The following is a 22,804-nucleotide window of genomic DNA, read 5'->3' on the forward strand; positions in this document are numbered from 1 at the left end:
ACTGCAATGTTCCTGGAAATCTACCTTCTCACTGCCCCTAACTGTGTAGCCAGCTACATTTTATCAGTTTCTTGCTATACTCCTAATAGATCAATGCTTGAAATAGTTGATTATATTGCAATATTTGAATATACGTTTTTAAGTTGGTCAGATCCCAGTGAACCCTATGCAAGTCTGATCTCTTGTTGACCACTTTTGGTTTCCGCATGTGACAGGAAGCATGTCTATTTCTCAATGTGCATCCTTTCCCCCGGCAATATGAATAGCAGAAGGACCATATGTTGAAATAAAAGAAGCTTGTCCATATTATTCCCTCTCTGATAGCTAATCTGTCTACCCTTTCCAATGCATGTGCTCTCTCTCTCTCTCTCTCTCTCTCTCTCTCTCTCTCATAGTTTTATATTCTGCTAATTGCTTCCAGCCCTTTAGGGGGTTGTCATGAAGACGTACAAAGCGTTGATAGCTTAACTGTTAATTAATGTGGTAGAATAACGGTTGAGGTGAGGCACCGAACTGTCAGAAAGAAGAGGTTAAGTTGGGTGCATAAAAGCCACAAGAAGATAAAGACGGGACAGTTATCACTCCTGATTTATGGCTTCATCTTAAGAAAAACGAACGGCACTGCCGGATTTCAAACATGAAGCAATCAAAATGCCTAAGCTCATCACACAGTTGCTTCCTAAATGAGGGTACTGACTCTTCCTGGCGCCACAAGAGGGCAAAACAGGGCACCGCCACTGCCACTGTCCTGCGTGCTCCACTTTTGGGGGCAGCAGAGGCTTTCTGGAGGGGGATTGGGGCCCGAAGGGGGTGCATGGGACAGGCAGCGGCGCCTTGGCAGGCCTCCCCAATGGCCCAGAAAGTCGGCCTGTGTGAGGAAATTGAGACTAGGCCAAGTAGATTAGGCCTGGCCTTGGCCCCGCCCCCAACACAGCTGGCCAATCAGCTGCGTGCAGCAGGCGAGGCGAAGGCAAGGCCAGGCCTAATCTACTCGGCCTAGTCTCATTTTCCTCACACAGGCCAACTTTCCGGGACCCAGGAAGCCCAGCGGCGGGTCCCAAACCACCCCTCAGAGGGCAGGGCAGTAATTGTTCTTGATAATTTTGTCGCCCACCCCCCCACTGTGGTGGCACCTGGGGCAGACCGCCCCCCCTTTGTCCGCCCCTGAAGGCAGACTGGATTCTCTGGATATTTCCTCCTTTTCTTCCCCATGAAACAACAATCACACCATCTTGCAAATGGTAAAAAAACAAGATTTACTCGCTCAGAATACCGGTTGAAGAGTAACGGGTGCAGCAGCTTTAAGGCAGGCTTAAAATGGTAATTCAGTTACCAAGACCTACCTTAATACAGTTTTTTTTTTTTTAATTATTAGATTTTCCACCTTAATACAGTTTAAAATGGGGTCTGAGGACTGGCATGCAGATTCTTCTTCACATTTCTGGTTCGGTGATCCGATGAAGAAGAGGAAGAGAAGAAATGGGCTGGGATGTGCCCAGGCAGGTAAGAGAATATATCTGTGTCTCTCACAGAGTTCGCTATAGCAAATTTACAAGAAAATTCCTATCATGTGCCTATCGAGCAAAACATGAATCGTTGGTTTGTCTGCATTGTAAATATCCCACAATATCTGCATGCTTCTGGGAAGATTAAGATTGTGAGTGACTGGGTTCTTTGCAGTGCCCCCAGCTGCTTTGGGGGAGGGGAGAAAAGATTTTTAAAATAATTAAAAGGGATGAAAGGGGGCAGATCTGGGGTTGGCACAAAAGACCCAGGATTTAGCCTTTCTGGGCCCTTACGGTTGCCCCTTTCTTAAGACAATTTCCTTACTAAAGCTTAGGGAAAGCCTATCTCTGGCTGGCTTTCGAGCTATCAAATTGTATGTGGGAACTATTGCGTATAATCCATTTCGCTAATAAATAATACAGAGCACCACATGGTTCTCCAGAATGAATTATGCTGTAGTATCAGAAGCTATTTTCCCAAAGGTCATTTAACAAACTGTTGAAATAAGCATCTGCAGCCGAGTGGATGAATTTCATGCAATTTGCAGTTGCACAAATACGAATTAGAGTTGTTTGTCAAAGGGACTGGCTATTCAGAAACGGGCTATTCAGAAACGATTTGTGAATCTGAAAAGCAGGGATTGCTTTTGGTCTAAGTTAAGGAAATCATTGAAAACCAGCGGCCGCCTCTTGCAGGATCTGCGCATAGGGAAATGCATAGAGCATGATCTGGTTCACATGAAGCACTTTTAAATCTCACCAATTTCCATGGGGGACTGTAAGAGCTTCAACTTGGCTAAGGCAATGGTTTTGTACAGCAGATTTCCTTTCCAGGGACAGTCCTGGATTTAAAGAAGCCGCCCTGGTTTCTTACTTGATCCTAGACTTTTCCACAGGACGTCCCTATTTTCATCTGAGAAATGTTGGAGAGTATGGAGTTATCCGACCCCTGAGCCATCTAATGGCAGCCCTCTATATGGAAATTTGTTAATGGTCAATGTTTTATGCTTTTATGTATGTTGGAAGCTGCCCAAAGTGGCTGGGGAAACCCAGTCAAATGAGTGGGGTATAAACAGTAAAATAATAATAATAATAATAATAATAATAATAATAATAATAATAATATTTATTTAAATAGGACATCCCTATTTTCATTGGAGGAGTGTTGGAGGGTAAGGGTTTCTTTGGGAGTACTCAAACAAAAAAAGGTAAAGGACATGGGTGGCGCTGTGGTCTAAACCACTGAGCCTCTTGGACTTGCTGATCAGAAGGTCAGCGGTTTGAATCCTCCAAAGGCGTGAGCTCCTGTTGCTCGGTCCCAGGTCCTGCCAACCTACAAGTTCAAAAGCACACCAGTGCAAGTAGATAAATAGGCACCGCTACGGCAGGAAGGTAAACAGTGTTTTCACTCCATCTGGCTTCTGTCACGGTGCCCCGTTGCTCCAGAAGTGGTTTAGTCATGCTGGCCACATGACCCAGAAAGCTGTCTGTGGACAAACACCGGCTCCCTTGGCCTGAAAGTGAGATGAATGCTGCAACCCCATAGTTGCCTTTGACTGGACTTAACTGTCCAGGTGTCCTTTACTCCCCCCCCCTTACTCAAATCAGATTTTGCTAGTGCTTCCTTTGCCTTACAACATAGTTTTTGCATATAGAAATATATACAGTGGTACCTCGGGTTACATACGCTTCAGGTTACAGACTCCGCTAACCCAGAAATAGTGCTTCAGGTTAAGAACTTTGCTTCAGGATGAGAACAGAAATTGTGCTCCGGCGGCGCAGCGGCAGCGGGAGGCCCCATTAGCTAAAGTGGTGCTTCAGGTTAAGAACAGTTTCAGGTTAAGTACAGACCTCCGGAACGAATTAAGTACTTAACCTGAGGTACCACTGTATCATCTTCTTTGGCGATCACTCGTAGCCGAGTAAGATTGTCTTCCATAAACATGGTTTTAACAATGAGTCTGTAAGTGACGGCGGAGGCCAATTCTGGATCCACACATCCTTCCACAGTGGGGTTTCCAGGCGGAAGTTGATCACGGTGTGGATTTGCCAAGTGTGCCTTCCTCTTAGCACGTTTCTCCCTTGCGTCCTGAATTCGAGTGTTTTCAAAGCCCATGACACCTTTGGTAAAGGCTGTTCTCCAATTGGAGCGCTTGCATGCCAGTGTTTCCCTGTTGTTTCTACATTTTTTAAGATTTGCCTTGAGAGCTTCTTTAAACCTCTTTTGTTGACCACCAGCATTACACTTTCCATTTTTAAGTTCGGAATAGAGTAGTTGCTTTGGAAGACGATCATCAGGCATCCGCACAACATGACCAGTCCAACGAAGTTGATGTTGAAGAATCATTGCTTCAACACTGGTGATCTCTGCTTCTTCCAATACACTGGTATTAGTTCGCCTGTCTTCTCAAGTGATGTGTAAAGCTTTTCGGAGACACTGTTGATGGAATCTTTCAAGGAGTTGGAGATGGCGTTTATAAGTGGTCCATGTTTCACAAGCATATAGTATACCCTGAGGTGCACATATAGAAATATCTATATATACCCTCAAGAAATTTGCCTTTTTGGTTTAGGGATCAAAAATCGTCAAGAATCAAAAAATGCCACCGGCCTCTTTATGTAATAGAAGGTGCATTGTCACAGAAATGACATCTGTAGTGTATCAAATTCCAAGCCACTGCCCTAATGTGTCATTAACATTCAGATGCCTACATTGTGTAGTCTTTTAGAAACGTGGGCGAGGGGGGCCTGAAACGATCCAATCTTTAAGGCTACATTTGGAGCACAGTGCTCTGTAATAACTTGTGCTTTTCAAAACCCCTTTCCCCACTCAGTCCAAAGAGGGTGGTGAAGGCTGTTGTTTGAGCCACAGCTGCTCTGATATTTTGAGAAAAATGAAAAGTGCCATTATGGTTAAAATGCTGTGAGATCAGCATTCTTTTCCCCCATGCACACACTCACATCCCCATTGTACATTTCGGGGTTTTTTTATATATAAGGTCTGCTCTGTTTTCCTGGCTAGTAATTATATAGGATTGCCAGGTGACTCAAATTATAATGGGTTTTCTTTCCTCGTGTTTACTCCTCACTTGGTTTAGGTTTAAGTTACAGGGGAAACATTCAAAACAATGGAAATTAAAATAAAACAATGGAAATTAAAATAATTTTCAGGAACAGAACAATTCCTGGTTGTAACACTGCTTTTTGCTTTGCTCACAGCAACTAGCCTTATAGTACAGAAGGCAAAATGAGGTATAAATTTGAGAATAAGGACTAAGAAATAAGGAGCAGTCAACTATGCATGTGTGTGTGTGTGCGCGCATGGCGTTTGGGTGGTTTGTCGCAGCCTTTTCTGTTCTGCTGCCAACCAGATGTTTTTGATTCCAACTCCCAGCAACCCCAGTCACTATGGTCATGATGAGAGTTGATTTCCAAACAGCTGGATGGCACCAAACTAGGAAGGCAGGGAGAGGTGGATTTTCCCATTGATCAAGTGAAATTGCGTACCCAAAATCTTGCCCCCACCTTATCATCATTTCTTTAATCTGTTCTTCTTTAAGTTCCCATTCAAGTAATAAATTATACATTTTTGACAAATTAATTTGGAATTATTTAGAAGTTCTAGCTGGAGTTTTGCTTCTTCTTTTTAAAAGCCAATTTTATTATCGGAATTAAATTTATCATATAGTTGATGATATTGTAACCAAGTAGTATAAACCTGTTGGAGTTCTTCATATGGTTTCAATTTTAATTGTCCTTGTTCTTCTTTTAAAAGTTGTTTATACGTAACTCCAATTTTTTTCATGTTTTTCTTTTTATTGAGATAATTTCAGATTCAATTGTTTTTGCCTCATCTCCAAAAGGGCTATATTGTCCAACATCTCTTCTTGCGTTTTATTAATTTCTATGACCTCTCCTCCAACCCGTTCTGTCTCCCTCTTTGTCTCCTTCAATTCTTTCTGCGTGCGTTTCATTGAGTCTTCCACAGCCTTGGATCTCACTGCAAGGTCTTTTACTTTGCCTGACAATTCCCCCACGACTGCTTCTAGTTTTTTATCTAATGTTTCCTGTACCTCCAATAATTTTTTCTCCATATATTGTTCATTCTGTTTAAATTCTTTCCTTATTTCCACCATTAAACTTTCCTAGTCTCTGATCTCCTTCCCCTCCTTCCTTTTCTCCTGCCTAGAGGGATGTCTTTCCCCTGGGGTGCCTATTCCCTTTTCCTCATTTTTCCCAGACATGATGTTTATTTTGCCCCAAAATACTATTTGGGTCTTAAATTGTTCTGTGTAATTTTCTGACGACCTCCAGGGGTCGTAAGTCCAAGCTTTCTATTTTTACGTCAAATTCCCTCCCGTCCCACACGATGGCAGCAAACACAGAAATGACCTTTCCTTCACTACACTCACTTTCGTTTTCTTTGTCTTTTACACCGTCGCGTCCAAAGAAAGCCCACAGGAAACAAAGAGCAGAAAAACCAAACTACTGTATATGAGGAATAATAATAATACTAACAATAATAATAAACAATAATAAATTTTATTTATACCCCAGCCCTCCCCAGCCAAGGGTGGACCGGGGCGGCTAACAGCCAATAATAAAAGCAAGTTGAATGAATACGACTGAAAAAACAAGATATAAATACATTAAAACATTAAAAGGAAGATATTTGTAATCCAATTTGCATTCTTCTTTTTCCGCCGCTTGTCGGCTTAATCCACTGACGACCTCTGAAAAGCACCACAAACTCCAGCAACAATAGCGAACAGGGTTTCCAATGTCTTCCTCCTCAGGAAACAATGCTGGTAAGGGGGTGAATTTTAGACGTCCCAGCGCCAAAATCTCCTTCTCCAACACTGTCTTAAATCACTGAACAAAGTCCGCTTATCGGCTTAGTCCACTGGAAGCCTCAAGAAAACGCCACATACTCCAAAAGTAATCAGGAATGGGCTTTCCGGTGTCTTCCTCCTCATGAAGTAATTCCTTGCTCCTCCTGCAACCTTCCGCCATATGCCATCTTCTCCCAGCTGCCGGGATGGACTCTCTTTCTGCGCCCCGCAGTTCTCCAAATTTTAATAAGTTCACTTTTGATGCAATGGTCCGATAGACTCCGCCAATTACAATTCCAAATTTGTTTTTAATTTTTGGAAGCTCGCCGCTTTCATCAGAAGCCTGAGACTGTGCAGCGCGGGGTTAGAGCTGCTCCCCTTTGTGCCCAGAGTTGGATCCTGCCTCCGGGTTTATTCAAGATCTTCGACGATGATGTCCTCTGGAAGAGAATGAAAAAGAGAGACTGAATTAACAGCCTCTCTCAACAACGCCTGCCAAACTATACCCAAACCCAAGGGTCCAACCACCTCAGCTTTTGTAGCTGGAGTCAGTCAGGGCCCTGCCTACTGAGGTGAAGTGAAAAAGGCCTGCAAGGCACAACAAGAAGGCCTGGGAGGTCTTTCTCGGGCATGAACCATAAGGCTACTAAGTGAAAAGTCCCCAAGGTGTGGAGATTCATTTACCTTCCTTAGGTGCTGGCCGAACTCGGGACCGGTGTCGGGCCATTGCCTTCTGCAGAGGAAAGAGAAAGCTGGATGAGACACCTTTTGTGAAACTACAAAACCCACCATTGACGGGTGCAAGGGAGCCCCCAAACAGGCCCAAGCCAGGAAAGACTGGCCTCCCTCAGGCCTGGGCCCAATCCCTTGCCCCAGAGGACCTCCATGGGCCCTGCAGCCTCCTGGGCAGAGGTGGAAGGGCAGCACCAGGGAAGAGGGCAGGACATGCCTCTGGCATCATCCTGACACCCCAGGGACACACGCCACTGCAGAATTGGGGGCAAAGACCATAGTCAGCAGGCAGAGGGTCTGGGGGATCCACTCCCTCCTCTTTTGTTTCCCCCAGTACTAACCTCAAGTTCTGGGAAGATCTGGGATAACTTTGTCACAGCTGCAACAAGAGAAGGACATGGGGACAGGTTAGTTCGTCCCTTTGCAGCTTCCAGGATTGTTGCAATAATCTTCTCCTTGATTTCCCTGCTTCTACACTCCTCCTACAGGGGTGGCAAACCCCAGGCTTTGGGGGCCAATCTTGGCCTGCAGACCCCCGAATGTGGCTCACAAGAGAATGTGGCCCTCTAGCTGACCACTGTCCCCTAGCCCTGTCCTATCAGCTGCCTCGGCCTCCTGCCAGATCCAGCAGTCTGGCTCTTTCGACTTTTTTTCTCACTAGCTTTCCCTCCCCCACAAATCCTATACCCTGAGCTGCCCCCCTAGCCTATTCCTGCCCTTCCGAAAATGGCGCGGGAGGGTTTACTTCCTCACCTGGAGTCTCAGAAGACTCCTCCTTGTGGTCCAGCGCAGCCACTTTATTGTTCTTTTTTATGCTCATGAAGGTCCTCAGTCTCCTGAGCCTAAAAGAGGTGATGCAGAACAGAAATACCTTTAGCCTAATAGAGAATTGCCAGCACATCCCTACCAATTCCTTCCCTCTTTCTGCAGTTGAATGAACTGTAGGACTTCATAACAGCTGCAAAGAGGCAGCCAAGAGCATTCAGGGCTTGGAGAGAAAGGAGGTACCAGCTCCTGCCATTTCAGGACAGAGAGAGCCTGGCTACCATAGTTCAGGCCCTGATTGCTTCAAGACTGGATTACTGCCATGCACTGTACGTGGGGAAGCCCAGCCAGATAAGCGGGGTATAAAGAAATTATTATTATTATTATTATTATTATTATTATTATTATTATTATGCTTGACCTGGAAGCTGCAGTTAGTGCAGGATGCTGCAGCGTGAGTGCTTACAGGAACAAGGCCTTGTCAACATACAACACCTACATTGTTTTACCTTCTTGTAAACCGCTTCACTGACAACCTTTCAGTGTATGGCCAGTAGCTCCCATATACAAACCCCTTTAAGAGGGGACCCTGGAATAGCCACTGCGGGGGGTGTCACCACTTCAGTCCCCCCCCCCTTTAGGGAAGTTAGACTCAAGGATTCTGCGGGCAGTGCAGCTGTCCCATTCAGGGACCGAGCCTGCAACCTTGGCATTATCAGCAGCACGTGATAATGACCCTACGGGAATTGTTCTGGGGAGAAAGAGATGGGGCAAAGAATAGGATGGGGCCCCACAAACTTACCATTCTGTCCCGCGAAGTAAAAGTCCGCTTGTTTTGCCTTCCTCCAGGATTCCTGGTACTGAGCGCATTGCCTCCTATTCAAACAGTCCCTGCCTCCCTGCAGGGCTGATTGGCAAAAAAAACCCAAAAAAGAAAGAACAACCCAAAAACAAAAACAAATTAAAATAAAAAATTAAAACAATTAAAATCAGATCTGAAAAATCAAATGAATAAAATAACAGCCAAAATGAGAAAATCAAAATCAAAGAATCAAAAATCCAAACCAAAGCCTCTAAATCTCCTGCTCTCCAACCTCTCTACTGCTCCTCACTAACCCACAATGGACACCTGTAGTTGGTGGCTTTTAAGGGAGAAGCAGGAGATGTCACAAAGGAGGGCAGGTCATTGTTCCCACGGCAACCCACCCACCTGGACCCTGGGCCAAACTTGCCCCCCCAATGTTTCTTCAGAACTTGGAAGCACCTGCTGTTCCGTCTGCAGGTGAATCTTCTCTTTTGGAGTTCATGTTTTTATATCAGATCATTCTTCTTCAGCCCCATTTCCAAAGGGAGACAATCCCAATGTCCCTTGAAATGCAGTAGAAGATTCCCAAATCTAGGGGTGTCCATAGCACAGGATTAGACAATCTGCTTTGCATTATCCCCATCCTCACACATAATCCTGGATGACCTCTCCAGGTGGGGCAGAGAATGTTCCCCGTCTGAAACCCGGGAGAGATGCTGCCGGTCAGTGTAGACGACGCTGAGGTGGATGGGTCAATGCCTGACACTGTCCAAGGCAGTTTCCTATGAATATTCCTCTTAAGTCATTTACCCTGAAGACAAGCATGCTAACTTCTCCACAAGACCAACAATCAATTTCTCCATTTAGAAGACAATATGGAAAAGTACCTGATTTATATACAACAATGCAAGTACAAAAATATGGAATGTGAGAGGATTCTGACCTCTGTAATGAAGCAATAGGCAAAGGGTCCTGAAGCAGAGCAATTGGATCGGGCATCTGTCAGGGACTCTTCAGCTGTGATTCCTGCATTGCAGGGGGTTGGGCTAGATGGCCTTTGGTGTGACCCCCAGTTCCACTGTATTGGGTCCTGTTATATTTATGCACCATCACTTTTCTATATGCCTGCTTCAGTCCTTGGAGACCTAGTTCATTCACCCTTCAAAAGCATGTCTTTAATGTGGTGCCTCGTCGAAGGTGCACACCTCATTCCTGGCATTTATCTACCCTGTGCACACTACAAACACATTTGTACTACAAACAACAACATAAACAATCAGCAAACCACCAATCCTGCATTGAACATATATAATTTTCATTAAATTTTCTGTTTTGCAATTTAGTATAGTCATTTAAACAACCTTAAAATAGCAATGACTTCCCTTCTTTTCTTTCCATGGTTCATTTTACATAACATAAATCCTTGCAAATTTTACATAAACTAAACCATTCAGTATTTACACTGTTGAATTTATCTTAATCCTGCCAGCGTTTTCAGTTGTGCACAGTTATTTCCCATATAGTCAATAAGAGCCAGTGTGGTGTAGTGGTTAAGAGTTGTAGACTCGTAATCTGGTGAACCTGGTTTGCTTCCACGCTCCTCCACATGCAGCTGCTGGGTGACTTTGGGCCAGTCACACTTCTTTGAAGTCTCTCAGCCCCACTCACCTCACAGAGTGTTTGTTGTGGGGGAGGAAGGGAAAGGAGAATGTTAGCCGCTTTGAGACTCCTTAAAGGAAGTGAAAGGCGGGATATCAAATCCAAACGTTTTCCAATCTCTAAACGTATGTTCTTCTTGTTCTCTTATGTTAAGTCTGCAAGCTGCGCATATTCTGTTAACTTAAGTTGCCATTCTTCTTTGGTTGGGACCTTGCTCGTTTTCCATTTTGGGGCTAACGAAACACGGGCCACAATAGTGGCATACATAAATAACCTCTTTTGACACCTGGGAATTTCAGTCTGAATTCTCCCCAACAGAAAGGACTCTTTTTTTGGGGGGGGGAGTACTTTTGAACATTTTTTTAATTCATTATGTATCATTTCCCAATATTCTCTTACACCTTTGCATCTCCAGCACTTATCTAATTCAGACTTATACATCTTAGCAAGCCTACTCGGAGTTAAATACCATCTGTACATTATTTTCATGTAGTTCTCCTTCAAAGAATAGCATGCTATTAACTTCAAATCACTTTTCCGGAGCTTTTCCCAGAGGTTAAAAATCGATATTGTGACCTATATCTATTGCCCAGTGTGTCATTGAGGCTTTTACAAACTGTCTTTTATTTCCCAATCTAATAACAGATTCTACATTTTGGAGAAAAGTTTCTCTTTGTTTTGTAATAGTTCTTTTGAATTTTGAGCTTTGGTCCAGAAAACCATTTTTTCCTATCTAATTTAAACATTTTATGTAACTGATGGTATTGTAACCAATCCGTGACATGGCTCCGTACATTTTGAATGTGTTATAAACATGCAATACCAGATGCCACTGGAGAGCAAATCAATTTTCTATGCAATTTGTACATAGCGATTTTTTCTTTTCTTACAGTGATTTAATTTCTTCTCTATAGTGGGGGGCTTCCATCCCTGGTCTCGCATTCTGCACTAACTTCAGCTTCTGGATCAAGCACAAGGGAGGCCCCATATAGACTGCATGGCAGTAGTCCAGTCCTAATGAGTTGTAATGTTTTTTTTGCGGGGGGGTGGGATTGTGATTTTATTAATTTCTTGTAACCAACCTTGGAAGGATTTGTGTCCTGAAAGGCGTGGTGATGGCGATGGAAGATAAATGAGAGAAGACAGGATGGCAGCTGAACTTGCATCCTTCTAATTAAAAGGTTTTTGATTGTGATGGATGGAAAACAGTTGGCAATTTCATAGCGATGTCTCTTATCAGAAAGGTGCCGGGAGGAAGATCTGTTCATGTTCTATCAGCAGTGCTGCAGCTTCTGAGACAGGAAAATTTGCCATGCCATATGTATAATCAAATGTGGCATCTGCCTCTGTGTGTGTGTGTAGCTGGTTCACCTCAGCAAGAGAGAGGAAAGGCATATTGTTTTCTTCTCGTTATGAAAGCATTGCCTTTATTATTAAGGTCAAAAAGCAGAATCTTGGAGACAACTGTGCAATAGCTATTTCAGTCTGTCAGTGCCGAAATGAATTGTTTCAAATTAATTACCCTGAAAGCAAGCCATTGGTTGTTTTAGGAGCCAGCATGTTTCATGTCTGCAGTAGGGCCTGAAGTGGGCTTAAAAAATTTACCACAATTTTTCCTCATTTGTGATATACTGGGGGGGGGGGGTTAATAGAAAAAAATGACTGAGGAGAAGCAGCCTTGACCCCGTACAAGTGGGAGTCAAGAGAAATCTTACGTGTTCAAGTGTTTAATGCATGCAGGAAATGTATGTGCTCAAAACTGTAAGTGTATGAAAGGCAAGTGCATCTTCTGAAATACAAGTGGGGCCTACAACAAAATGTTGCAGCGTGAAGTGTTTCTGTTGAGGTTTCCACCCACTCTATTCCATTGTCCCTCCTGCCCAACTTTCTGTGTCCCTCTCTCCTTCATCAGTTAGTCAGTATTCCATGGCCGCTAAACCCACATGGTCTTCATTGAGGTGTTGGCAATGTACGGCATTGAGGTATTTAGGGTTTTTCCTCTTAAAAAAGATGTCCTTCCTTCTACCTTTGGGTCTTCTTAACCCTGATGATACCCCCCTTGTGGAGCTGTTTTAGCAATTACATTTAAGTCCTGAACTTTAGGGTTAGATAGAATCACACTGCTAGAGGTCCTCAGTTCCTCAGAGAATTCTGTTGTTTTTTCCTATCAGAGACGGCCAGCTCTGTTTTATTTTATGTAGTGCAGCTAGGAAATGGATGAATCGGTCCATTTCAGTTCTCTACGTTTCTCATTCTTCCAATCTTCAACTTGCTTACAGTCTGCAGCAATTTCTGATTTGCTTTTTTAACCCTCATGAAGATTCATTACCATTTTGGTGCAAATTTCTCCTAATGAGCACTTCTGTATATGCAGTTAGGCCAACGTGCATATTCCTGCAAGCAATTGCCCATAATGTACATCCTCTATTCTATTTTCACAAATATATGCATCACACACACATACTTTAACCTAGTAAGTGGTGCCCCGCAAGACGAATGCCTCGCAAAACGAAAAACGCGCAAGACGAAAGGGTTTTTCGGTTTTTGCGTCGCTTCGCTAGACGATTTTCCCTATGGGCTTGCTTCGCAAGACGAAACGTCTTGCGAGTTCTTGCGAGTTTGTTTCCTTTTTCTTAAAGCCGCTAAGCCGTTAATAGCCGCTAAGCCGTTAATAGCCGCTAAGCCGCTAATAGCCGCTAAGCTGCTAATAGCCGTGCTTCGCAAGACGAAAATACCGCAAGACGAAGAGACTCGCGGAACGGATTAATTTCGTCTTGCGAGGCACCACTGTATATGCATTTTTCAAACTGGAGGGCCGAGTTTGGGGATGCCTGAGATGCCTGATCTAAAGCAATTCAAGTAATTCTGGCCACTGAGGCAGGAGATCCCACAGCCCCTCTTCCTTCAGTAAAAATAAAACAACAATAAGTTAAATTTTCAACAAGTCGCTGTCCTTTAAAGGAACCCTGAATCACAGTCTGCCTAATGGTAGGGCCGTCCCTATAAAAGTTGGTTAACCGCTGCTGATCTTCTCCTGGAATGCACAGAAGGATGTTGAGAGTTTAAGGAACTGGGCAAGAGATTCGATTCAGTTTGTATTTCAAGAAGAATCTTTCAAATCCACAGTTTCCAAAACGAGATGAGAACCTGAACTCAGCCATGCTTTGGAATTCACCCTCATCCACATTTTGAAATGCAGTTCCTCTGATCAAACAAGGTTTGCAAAAATACACATAATAGGAAAAGTTTGCATTCCAATGGATCTGTTAGTAACAACAAATTCATACAACATTGCCATATTTTTAGGGAAACTGTTTGCAAAATGTGGACATAGGTTGAAATGGCAGACAAAACCATGTTTATTAGGGTAAATTTTCACTAAAATGCAGATGAATTTATATGAGGAATTTATTTATTTATTTATTTTTTAAAAACCCTGCAATTTGCTGTAGAAATGTGAAGAACTAAATTTAAGATTTGGAAAATGAGAAAATAAGAAGCCCCAAATTGGCAGGTCCATCTGTCCCTAACTGGGATTCACTTATGGTTCACCTTGGGGCTACAGTGAAGCCAAAATGGCCCACTCAGCACCTGAATTTGGAAAAGAGGTGTAGAACATTTGTCAAAACGCTATGCAATATTCAGGAATTCTGTGGCAGATGAACAGGAGCTCCTTAGCAGACAAATGAGTCTGGAAAAAGAAAGAGACCACTGTTGTAAATAGCGTGTTCCTTCTTGTGGCTTAACCGTGGCATCATCATTAAATATTTTATACACTGCCGTCATACGTCATGTACAAATGGCCACTCTTTTTTCCAATTTAATATCGTCGCCACGGTAAATCAATCTTGACAAGTTTTCTTCAGCTCGGAGGAGATATATGGCTCTCATATGTATTTTTGGAAACTACCAATTACAGCTTGACAGAAGCAGACAGCCTTCCCTCACCGCAGACTGCTGACCAAAGAGCTGCAAGGTTCAGGAGGCAAAAAGAATATTGAACACTTTAAATTGGTTTTGAACTCGGAGCACGTTGAATGGCTTTGTGCTGACATGGCGAGGTCAAAAGGTGTCATGGTCTCTCAATAACTGTGTTCAGATTCTTCCATCTTAGCTCGCGGAAACACAATAAATCACCTGAATATAAGAAAAAAACAACAACCCCAAAAGCCTTTTAGTACAGAATCGGCAAATAAGCAGGAACCTACTGAATCAGTATCATTGTGGTCAGAAAAAGAGAGGGAAAAAACCTTTTCCATTCATCGTGGTTTGCTAAGTTTTTTATTTGAATTCAATGAATTTAATAACAAAATGTGATTATTTTTAAGCATTCTTGCTGTACTTCAGTTTTACTTTAATATCCTTGCTGCTTTACCATCCTCGCTGTGCTCTTCCTGACAACAAGCCTGGAATATAGATCACTGCTATTGCAATGCAAGACAGCTGACACTGAAAGATGGGGATTTGCTAGGTATGTTGAGCTTGAACCTGTTGATGCAAGGAAAAAAACAGGTATATAGAAAGGAGAAATTCTGGATGCCCAGATCCAAGTTTGGAACAAATACTCTTTGGTGAGAGAATGCCAGCAGAGATTTAAAATCACAAAATATGCAACAAAGTAGAAGGTGGAAATAGAGGCTGTTAGACCTTTAAAATATGCATTTCCAAGTGAGTTCCAAAATAGTCCCCTCTTCCCCGAGCATAGGACCCCCCCCCCGATTTAGTACATTAAAAGTGGTTTACTAACAAACTCTCCAAAGGTCGGGTTCATGTGCTTTTCCATACATCAGTCAGAAAGGTTGCACAGGCAGGTAGTAAAACATAGCATAAGTCCCAAAGTGGTGAAAGTTCCTAAATTATTGGTATAGGAATACAAAAATGGCTAGTGCGAGACATTAGGCTAAACTGGAGCAACCAGCTTAGCCTCTTCACATGGTAAATTTATCAAGTAGACTGAAAGGGGAACAAATGCTCGATTACCTAGTTTCCTCTCAAGGTGCATAGGAGTGGATTTAGCTAAGCCTGTTCAGACAGCTTACTCTATGGTATTAACCCCTTCATGTAATAATTAGAAGTAAGCGTGTTGGTTATATGAGGCTGGGTATCCCACAGAAACACCCCCCCCTCGATGGAAAACACAGGGAGACATTAATCTACTGGAATGCAGTTTAGCGTGGTTAGTTTATCTGCCCCCAAGAAGCTTCTATTGAATAATTGTATAATAGCATAGGAAGCAAGTATTAGCGACTTTACTAGACTACTCTGGCAAAATAGTGCATAGCTGCCCAAAGGCAACATAGCAACCACCCCAGGCGTATCAAAGAGGAAATATTCTAAGGGACAACAAAACAAGCCTTGAGCAGATGTTCAGCAAAGGGGGAGATAAATTGGGCTGATTTTGAGATATCTGAAAGGATCTTTCTTGAGAGATCTGTGCAGAAGGAGCAGGAAGTACAGAAGCAGCGGGGTGAGAAGAGAATGCTACTTGGCATTATTTTAATGAGCAATGAACAAAAAAAAACCCCAACCCTTTTGTTTCCTTAGTTATGGTGCTCATAAGAATTATGAATTATTAGCAGCATAGATTTTATTGTTGCTTTCAGCTGGAAGGATGCTGCAGTGTGATCTATAAACAAAACCATCTGGCCTCCATAAAAATGTGCATTAAATTAAAATGGGATTGAGAAACTAATGGGATTACTCTTCCGCGTACTGATATTTGGTATCACAACAAACACTTGTGTGCATTAACAAGAGGAAGTCCTGACTCACTTGTGTATTTAATTTAATGCCCAAATACATGGGTAGGCAAACTAAGGTCTGGGGCCTGATCCAGCCCAATCGCCTTCTAAATCCGGCCCGCGGATGATCCGGGAATCAGCATGTTTTTACATGAGTAGAATGTGTCCTTTTATTTAAAATGCATCTCTGGGTTATTTGTGGGGCATAGGAATTCTTCATATATATTTTTTAAAATATAGTCCGGCCCCCCGCAAGGTCTGAGGGACAGTGGACTGGCCCCCTGCTGAATTTTTTTTTTGCTGACCCCTGCCCTAACACATTCACAACCTTAAAGAATATGAGCCCTGTGCTGAAGAAATGAAGGTAAAGGCTGGGAGCATGTGAACTTTACACGACACTCCAGAAAATAGAGAGAAATAAAGGGTTTATTCTCCCAATGCTTTCCCTCGAAAAGCTCAATTGGCGCAAACAGCAATTTCGGTTTTCCATGGATTACCCTTTGTTCTGATTTAGAGCTAAAGAGCAGGTTTTCCCTGGGAAAGGAGTGGGACAAGGAGAAAACCCACTCTAAAGGTTTACCTCTCCATAGCCCAGTGCAGAGGGGATGCGGGTGGCACTGTGGGTTAAACCACAGAGCCTAGGACTTGCTGATCAGAAGGTCGGTGGTTCGAATCCCCGCGACGGGGTGAGCCCCTGTTGCTCGGTCCCTGCTCCTGCCAACATAGCAGTTCGAAAGCACATCAAATTCAAGTAGATAAATAGGTACCGCTCCTGCGGGAAGGTAAACGGTGTGTCCATGCACTGCTCTGATTCGCCAGAAGCGGCTTAGTCATGCTGGCCACATGACCCAGAAGCTGTATGCCGGCTCCCTCAGCCAATAAAGCGAGATGAGCGCCGCAACCCCAGAGTCGGCCACGACTGGACCTAATGGTCAGGGGTCCCTTTACCTTTACCTTTAGCCCAGTGCAGCTGTTAATTGGTAAGGACACAATGAGTGTGTATTTTGAAGCCAGAAGCAGAAGAATAGGTCAGGAGCCCTATGCCTAAGACGGGGTTGACAACCTGGCGCCCCCAGGCACCACAAAGGCTTTTCTGGTATCCCTGGGTAGGTGCCCCAGACTCTAAGCTTTATTTTTTTTAAAAAGTCTCTAGCCCTCCTAGAAAGAAAGTTGCAGGGAGAAATGTGCAGGTATGTTCTAGATGATTTCTGTGAAGTGAGTGTGATTTGCCACCTTGTAGATATTTCCTGGAATTGTGGAGTGTTGTTCCCTGTTGCTATTATACAGCAACTCTCTCTCTCTCTCTCTCTCTCTCTCTCTCTCTCTCTCTGTGTGTGTGTGTGTGTGTGTGAGAGAGAGAGAGAGAGAGAGAGAGAGAGAGAGAGAGGGAGAGAGAGATTTACTGTAGGAAGGAAAATCTGAAAACTGCATTGTCTTGGGTTTGTATAAGCATTGCCCATTATCCATCTCATCTCTATTTCACTTTAGCTGAAGATTTAAAATGGGGGTAGGGGTGGAATGTATTAGGAATACCGAAGGGCCTTGTCTTGTGTGTGTGTGTGTTGCTGTTTTGTGCCCAGTCCCTGTGAATCGACACATCTAATTAGCTGACAATGCGAACTGTCTCTGCGGGCTTTGCATCAGTGCGTGTTGTGTGCAATGTTTTATTCAGACACTAAACGCTTCCCCCATGGACCATTGAACAAGTGCAGATAATGAGAACTCTGCTTTATAGGGCCGCTTTAAAATGTCTGCCTAGTAAACCCAGGACAGGAAGAATAATGCCGAACTGTGGGAATTGCGAGGTTTACGGCAACCAGAAGACAATTTATGGTTCTTTTTAAATATATAAACAAATAGTTTGTGTAAAGAAAAACAGGACCACCTGATCCATACAAGACAGCAGAGATGAAAGACTCTGTCTTAAAAGAGTTTTGCTAAAAAGTAATGTGAGTCACGCAGTTAGGTAATTTTAGACTCTGGACTTAATGCATAATCTCCAACATTTCTCCGATGAAAACAGGGGCGTCCTACTCTATTATTATTATTATTATTATTATTATTATTATTATTATTATACCCCATCTATCTGACTGGGTTGCTTCAGCCATCTTGGGTGGCTTCCAAGACATAAAAACATTAAACATTAAAAAAACTTCCCTATACAGGGCTGCCTTCAGATGTCTTCTCAAGGTTGTATCTCCTTATCTCCTTGGCTTGGGGGTTTGCATGACTCCATACCCTCCAACATTTATCCGATGAAAATAGGGACGTCGTAAGGAAAAGCAGGACATCCCTGGATCAAATTGAAAGCCAAGACGGCTTCTGTAAATCTGGGACTTCTGTAAACCTGGAAAACAGGGACACTTGGAGGGTCTGTTAATGGTCTTATATGGGGCTCCCTCTTTAGTTGATAATGTGTATTACTCCAAAATGTATTAAGGCAGCTGTGCTGAGTTTGGGGGCCTTCCGGCTTGTTCTGCTGAGTTGGGGTTTGGACTTCTGCTGCAAAGTTCTGCACCACTCAGTGAAACAATAGTTCTTGTTGTTGTTTAATATATATGGAGAAGGAAACCTTTGGCCCTCCAGATGCTGTTGGACTCCAAATCCCATCAGTGCCAGCCAGCAAAGCCAACAGTCTAGGACGATGGGAGTTGGAGTCCAGCAACATCTGGGGGTCCACAGTTCCTCCATCACTGCATTTTTGCACATGGCCATTTCTCATCAAATCAGTATCCATAACTAACTACAAAACTGCTTGCAGACTGTTGCTGTTTTCAGGTGGAATTCAATCAAGTGCCAACAAATTCAGGTTGTGTAGTTTATAGCTGAACGGAGGGTCTTGCACACGGGTGCAAGCACCCAAAGTTTATACACTGCCTACTTATTTCAAAATGTTGCTATGTCCAACGACCTATCTTCTGGGATTTATATCTGTGTTTCAAACTATTTATAAACACAGAGTGAAAGAGACAGAATGCTGTATCCAAAAAGCAGCCGGAGGTAGTTTCCTACTTACCTTGAGGTAACTACTGAAATGCCTGGATGATATTCTGCTTACCCGGCAGTAAATGGGCAATCGCCCCATGGAAGCAAGACATCCCGTGTGTCAGAACACATTGATGTTTTTGAGATTTGATCGTGTCCCTGATTTTTTTTCTGAAAATGCAGCACTCTAAAGAGGCCATTTTGGTTTTTTCCATCTGAAATCCATTGCAAACCAAGAATTAGGCATGATCAGTCTTGAGTTGGGCAGCTTCTTTGATGAAATCAGGATGAAACAGTCCAATAATATATATATTTTAAAATCTCTTGCTCCACTTATTCACAGCCATTCCGTACAGTGTACTTTGAGGGATATCGTGCCTTCTTGCACATCTTAGCTAATAAAAGAGTAGATCTTTCTTATTACCCCTTGCATTTGGAATCTTTCAACCAACATTTTCATCAATATTATTCGTATCAAAGGGGAAAGTATTTGACAGACAGCTGATCCCGAACTTTGATTTATTTCACTTTTCCCAGAGACATCTTCCCCTCTCCACACAATTTTCTGTTCATCCTTTGAGTCAGTCAGTCAAGAAATAGTTTCATTATTCAAGTCCTTTTTCTACTCTCGTTTCACTGTAATACTCTGGGTCGTAGCTGTCCTTCTAATTATCTTCTGGAATAGATGTGACTGATGTATATAGTGCATTTGGATGTTTTCTGTTCGCTAAATAATTAAGCCTTTTTCACTTGCTTACGGAACCGTACTATAGCTTGCATATATATATATATATATATATATATATATATATATATATATATATGGGATGCTGCATATAAATTCTCCCTTAACATTGCATGCGTGCTGGAGAAATGTCCTCTGCAAAAAGAAATGTATTTTAACAAGCTAGCAGAGTTTTAAATCGCAGGTGGTCCCCAGATATCAGAAAGAAAGAAAAAAGACCCAGTTCAAAGCATCAAGGTTTTTGTTTCTTTCCATTTGCTTTTTTGCCTTAAAAAAAATCAACGACAAATCCTTTCCGGGCAGAGCTTTGAAACAAAACAAAAAAAGCTTTTTTTGAGACTTTCAACCTTGTGAGCCAGGCAGAAACAACTAATCATATGATTTGAAGTGCCCTCCACAGATGTAACCAGAGGCGAGGACCCACTTCTTGTACAAACCTTCTGCCCAGCATTGAAAATAAGATTTAGAAATAAGATTTATTTTGCCCCCTAGCAGAACTGATTCCCCAAGGACCATAATATATTACAGTGGTGCCTCAGGTTACATACGCTTCAGGTTACATACGCTTCAGGTTACAGACTCCGCTAACCCAGAAATAGTGCTTCAGGTTAAGAACTTTGCTTCAGAATGACAACAGAAATCGTGCTCTGGCGGCACGGCGGCAGCAGGAGGCCCCATTAGCTAAAGTGGTGCTTCAGGTTAAGTACAGTTTCAGGTTAAGAACGGACCTCCAGAACGAACTAAGTACTTAACCCGAGGTACCACTGTACTAAATTAACTTGGGCAATACACAAAACCCTGATGATGCTGTGAAGATAAGGCATGTTCTAGTTAGTACCTCTGCAGCCTGAATGTCTCAATAGGGTATTCCTCGGGCAGCAAAGATCCCATGGGGGCCCATCATAATGTGTTCTAGCCTGAGACTTGAGGGAGGGGGAAGTATGCATGGCAAAGAGAGGAGAAATCTTTGTGTGGCTGTTCACATGTGGCGTGTCTGAGTGCATGTGAGAAGCAGGTACAGGTGTGTCTGCTCTGTGGGGCCCAATTCAAAGTGCTGGTTTTGACCTATAAAGCCTTAAACAGCTCAGGACTGCAAGACCTCAAGGACCGCCTCTTTCCATATGAACCTACCCGGACCCTGAGATCATCTTCTGCGGCCCTCCTTCGTATGTCTCCTCCTCCAGAGGTCCGGAGGGTGGTAACATGAGAACAGGCCTTCTCTGTAGTGGCTCCCTGTTTGTGGAATTCTCTCCCCAGGGAAGTTCGCCAGGCGCCTTCAATATACACCTTTAGGCGCCAGGCAAAAATGTTCCTTTTTAAGCAGGCCTTTGGTTGATCTGACTAAATTGAAGATTAAGGTATAATTATAACAGAGAACTAGATATATATAATAATTTTGTCGTTTATTATTATTATTTATTGGTGCTATTCTTCTTTTTTTAATTAATTAAAATTTCTGTTTTACCATTTAGAATATTCATTTAGACAACCTTAAAATATCAATGACTTCCCTTCTTCTCTTTCCATGGTTCATTTTGCGTAACATAAATCCCTGCATATTTTATATAAACTAAACCATTCAGTATTCCATTATTACTTCCATCAGAACAAATTTACACTGTTGAATTTATCTTAATGCTGCCAATGTCCTCAAGCGTACACAATTCCCCCCCCATATATTCGATAAACATTTTCCAATCTCCTTTAAACGAATGCTCTTCTTGTTCTCTTGTTCTGTAAATTAGATCCACAAGCTGCGCATATTCCATAAGTTCAAGTTGCCATTCTTCTTTGGTTTGGACCTCACTCATTTTCCATTTTGGGGCTTACAAAACACGGGCTTCTTCCTGCTATTATTGGTGTTGTTCTCAATGTTCTTTATCTCTCTGCTTCCTCTTCCTCTTCTTATTCCTCTTGATCTTTTCTGGATCTCCTCCCTCTATTGTGTGGGCAGGTAATCCCTCCCCTACCTGGCCTGGTCTCCTTGGCAACGCTTCCCCCAGGTGGGATTGGACAACTGACTGAGGTAGGCGGAGACCTCCAGGTATCCCACCTGAGGGAAGGCAAAGCCAAGCCTATGCTGATGGAGCCGCTCCAGATCTAGGGGCTGCACGCGTCCACGCAAAGGGCGCCCCCCGTTTTAAGCGGGGAGCGGTCATTCCTTTTCGTATTTTTGACTTCATTTGTTCTAGATATTACTTTGCTGTACAGTGGTACCTCAGGTTACATACGCTTCAGGGTACATATGCTTCAGGTTACAGACTCCGCTAACCCAGAAATAGTGCTTCAGGTTAAGAATGTTCTCCAGGATGAGAACAGAAATCGGGCTCCGGCGGCGCGGCAGCAGCAGGAGGCCCCATTAGCTAAAGTGGTGCTTCCGGTTAAGAACAGTTTCAGGTTAAGTACGGACCTCTGGAACGAATTAAGTACTTAACCTGAGGTACTACTGTATTGTGAAAACTTTAATAAAACTGTTGGGGGGTGGGATCCACGAGACACTGTTTGCTTTTTCTGCTCTGCTTCTGGCAGGAAGGGACACTCACCCACTCCTCTGTACTGAACAGAGGAGATATGTCAAGATACAAGAGTGAACATGGCAGGGGCTGATCTAGGCACAGGTTAAATCTGTGTCCAGGGCAGCTGTTTACCAGCTCCATTTGGTACGCAGGCTGAGACCCTATCTGCCTGCGGACTGTCTTGCCAGAGTGGTGCATGCTCTGGTTATCTCCCGCTTGGACTACTGCAATAAGCTCTACGTGGGGCTACCTTTGAAGGTGACCCGGAAACTACAACTAATCCAGAACGCGGCAGCTAGACTGGTGACTGGGAGCGGCCGCCGAGACCACATAACACCGGTCTTAAAAGACCTACATTGGCTCCCAGTACGTTTCCGAGCACAATTCAAAGTGTGGGTGCTGACCTTTAAAGCCCTAAATGGCCTCGGCCCAGTATACCTAAAGGAGCGTCTCCACCCCCATCGTTCTGCCCGGACACTGAGATCCAGCGCCGAGGGCCTTCTGGCGGTTCCCTCA

The 22,804-nt window shown here is 43.4% G+C and overlaps 1 protein-coding gene across 4 annotated transcripts in view; it reads left to right on the forward strand.

Moving 5' to 3' along the window:
• The first annotated feature begins 967 nt into the window (after nt 1-967).
• The window catches only part of LOC310744241 (uncharacterized protein), a 55,830-nt gene continuing 33,993 nt past the window's right edge, over nt 968-22,804 (forward strand). For all 4 annotated transcript variants that reach the window (XM_083575394.1, XM_083575395.1, XM_083575397.1 and 1 more), the window contains exons 1-2: nt 968-1,241; nt 1,376-1,503. In XM_083575394.1, the coding sequence (XP_083431520.1) occupies nt 1,480-1,503 (24 nt within the window). In that variant the 5' untranslated portion in view covers nt 968-1,241; nt 1,376-1,479. The remainder of the gene's footprint in view (nt 1,242-1,375; nt 1,504-22,804) is intronic.

Source organism: Podarcis filfolensis, assembly GCF_964270895.1.
Source record: "Podarcis filfolensis genome assembly, chromosome: 10".
Taxonomy (NCBI): domain Eukaryota; kingdom Metazoa; phylum Chordata; class Lepidosauria; order Squamata; family Lacertidae; genus Podarcis; species Podarcis filfolensis.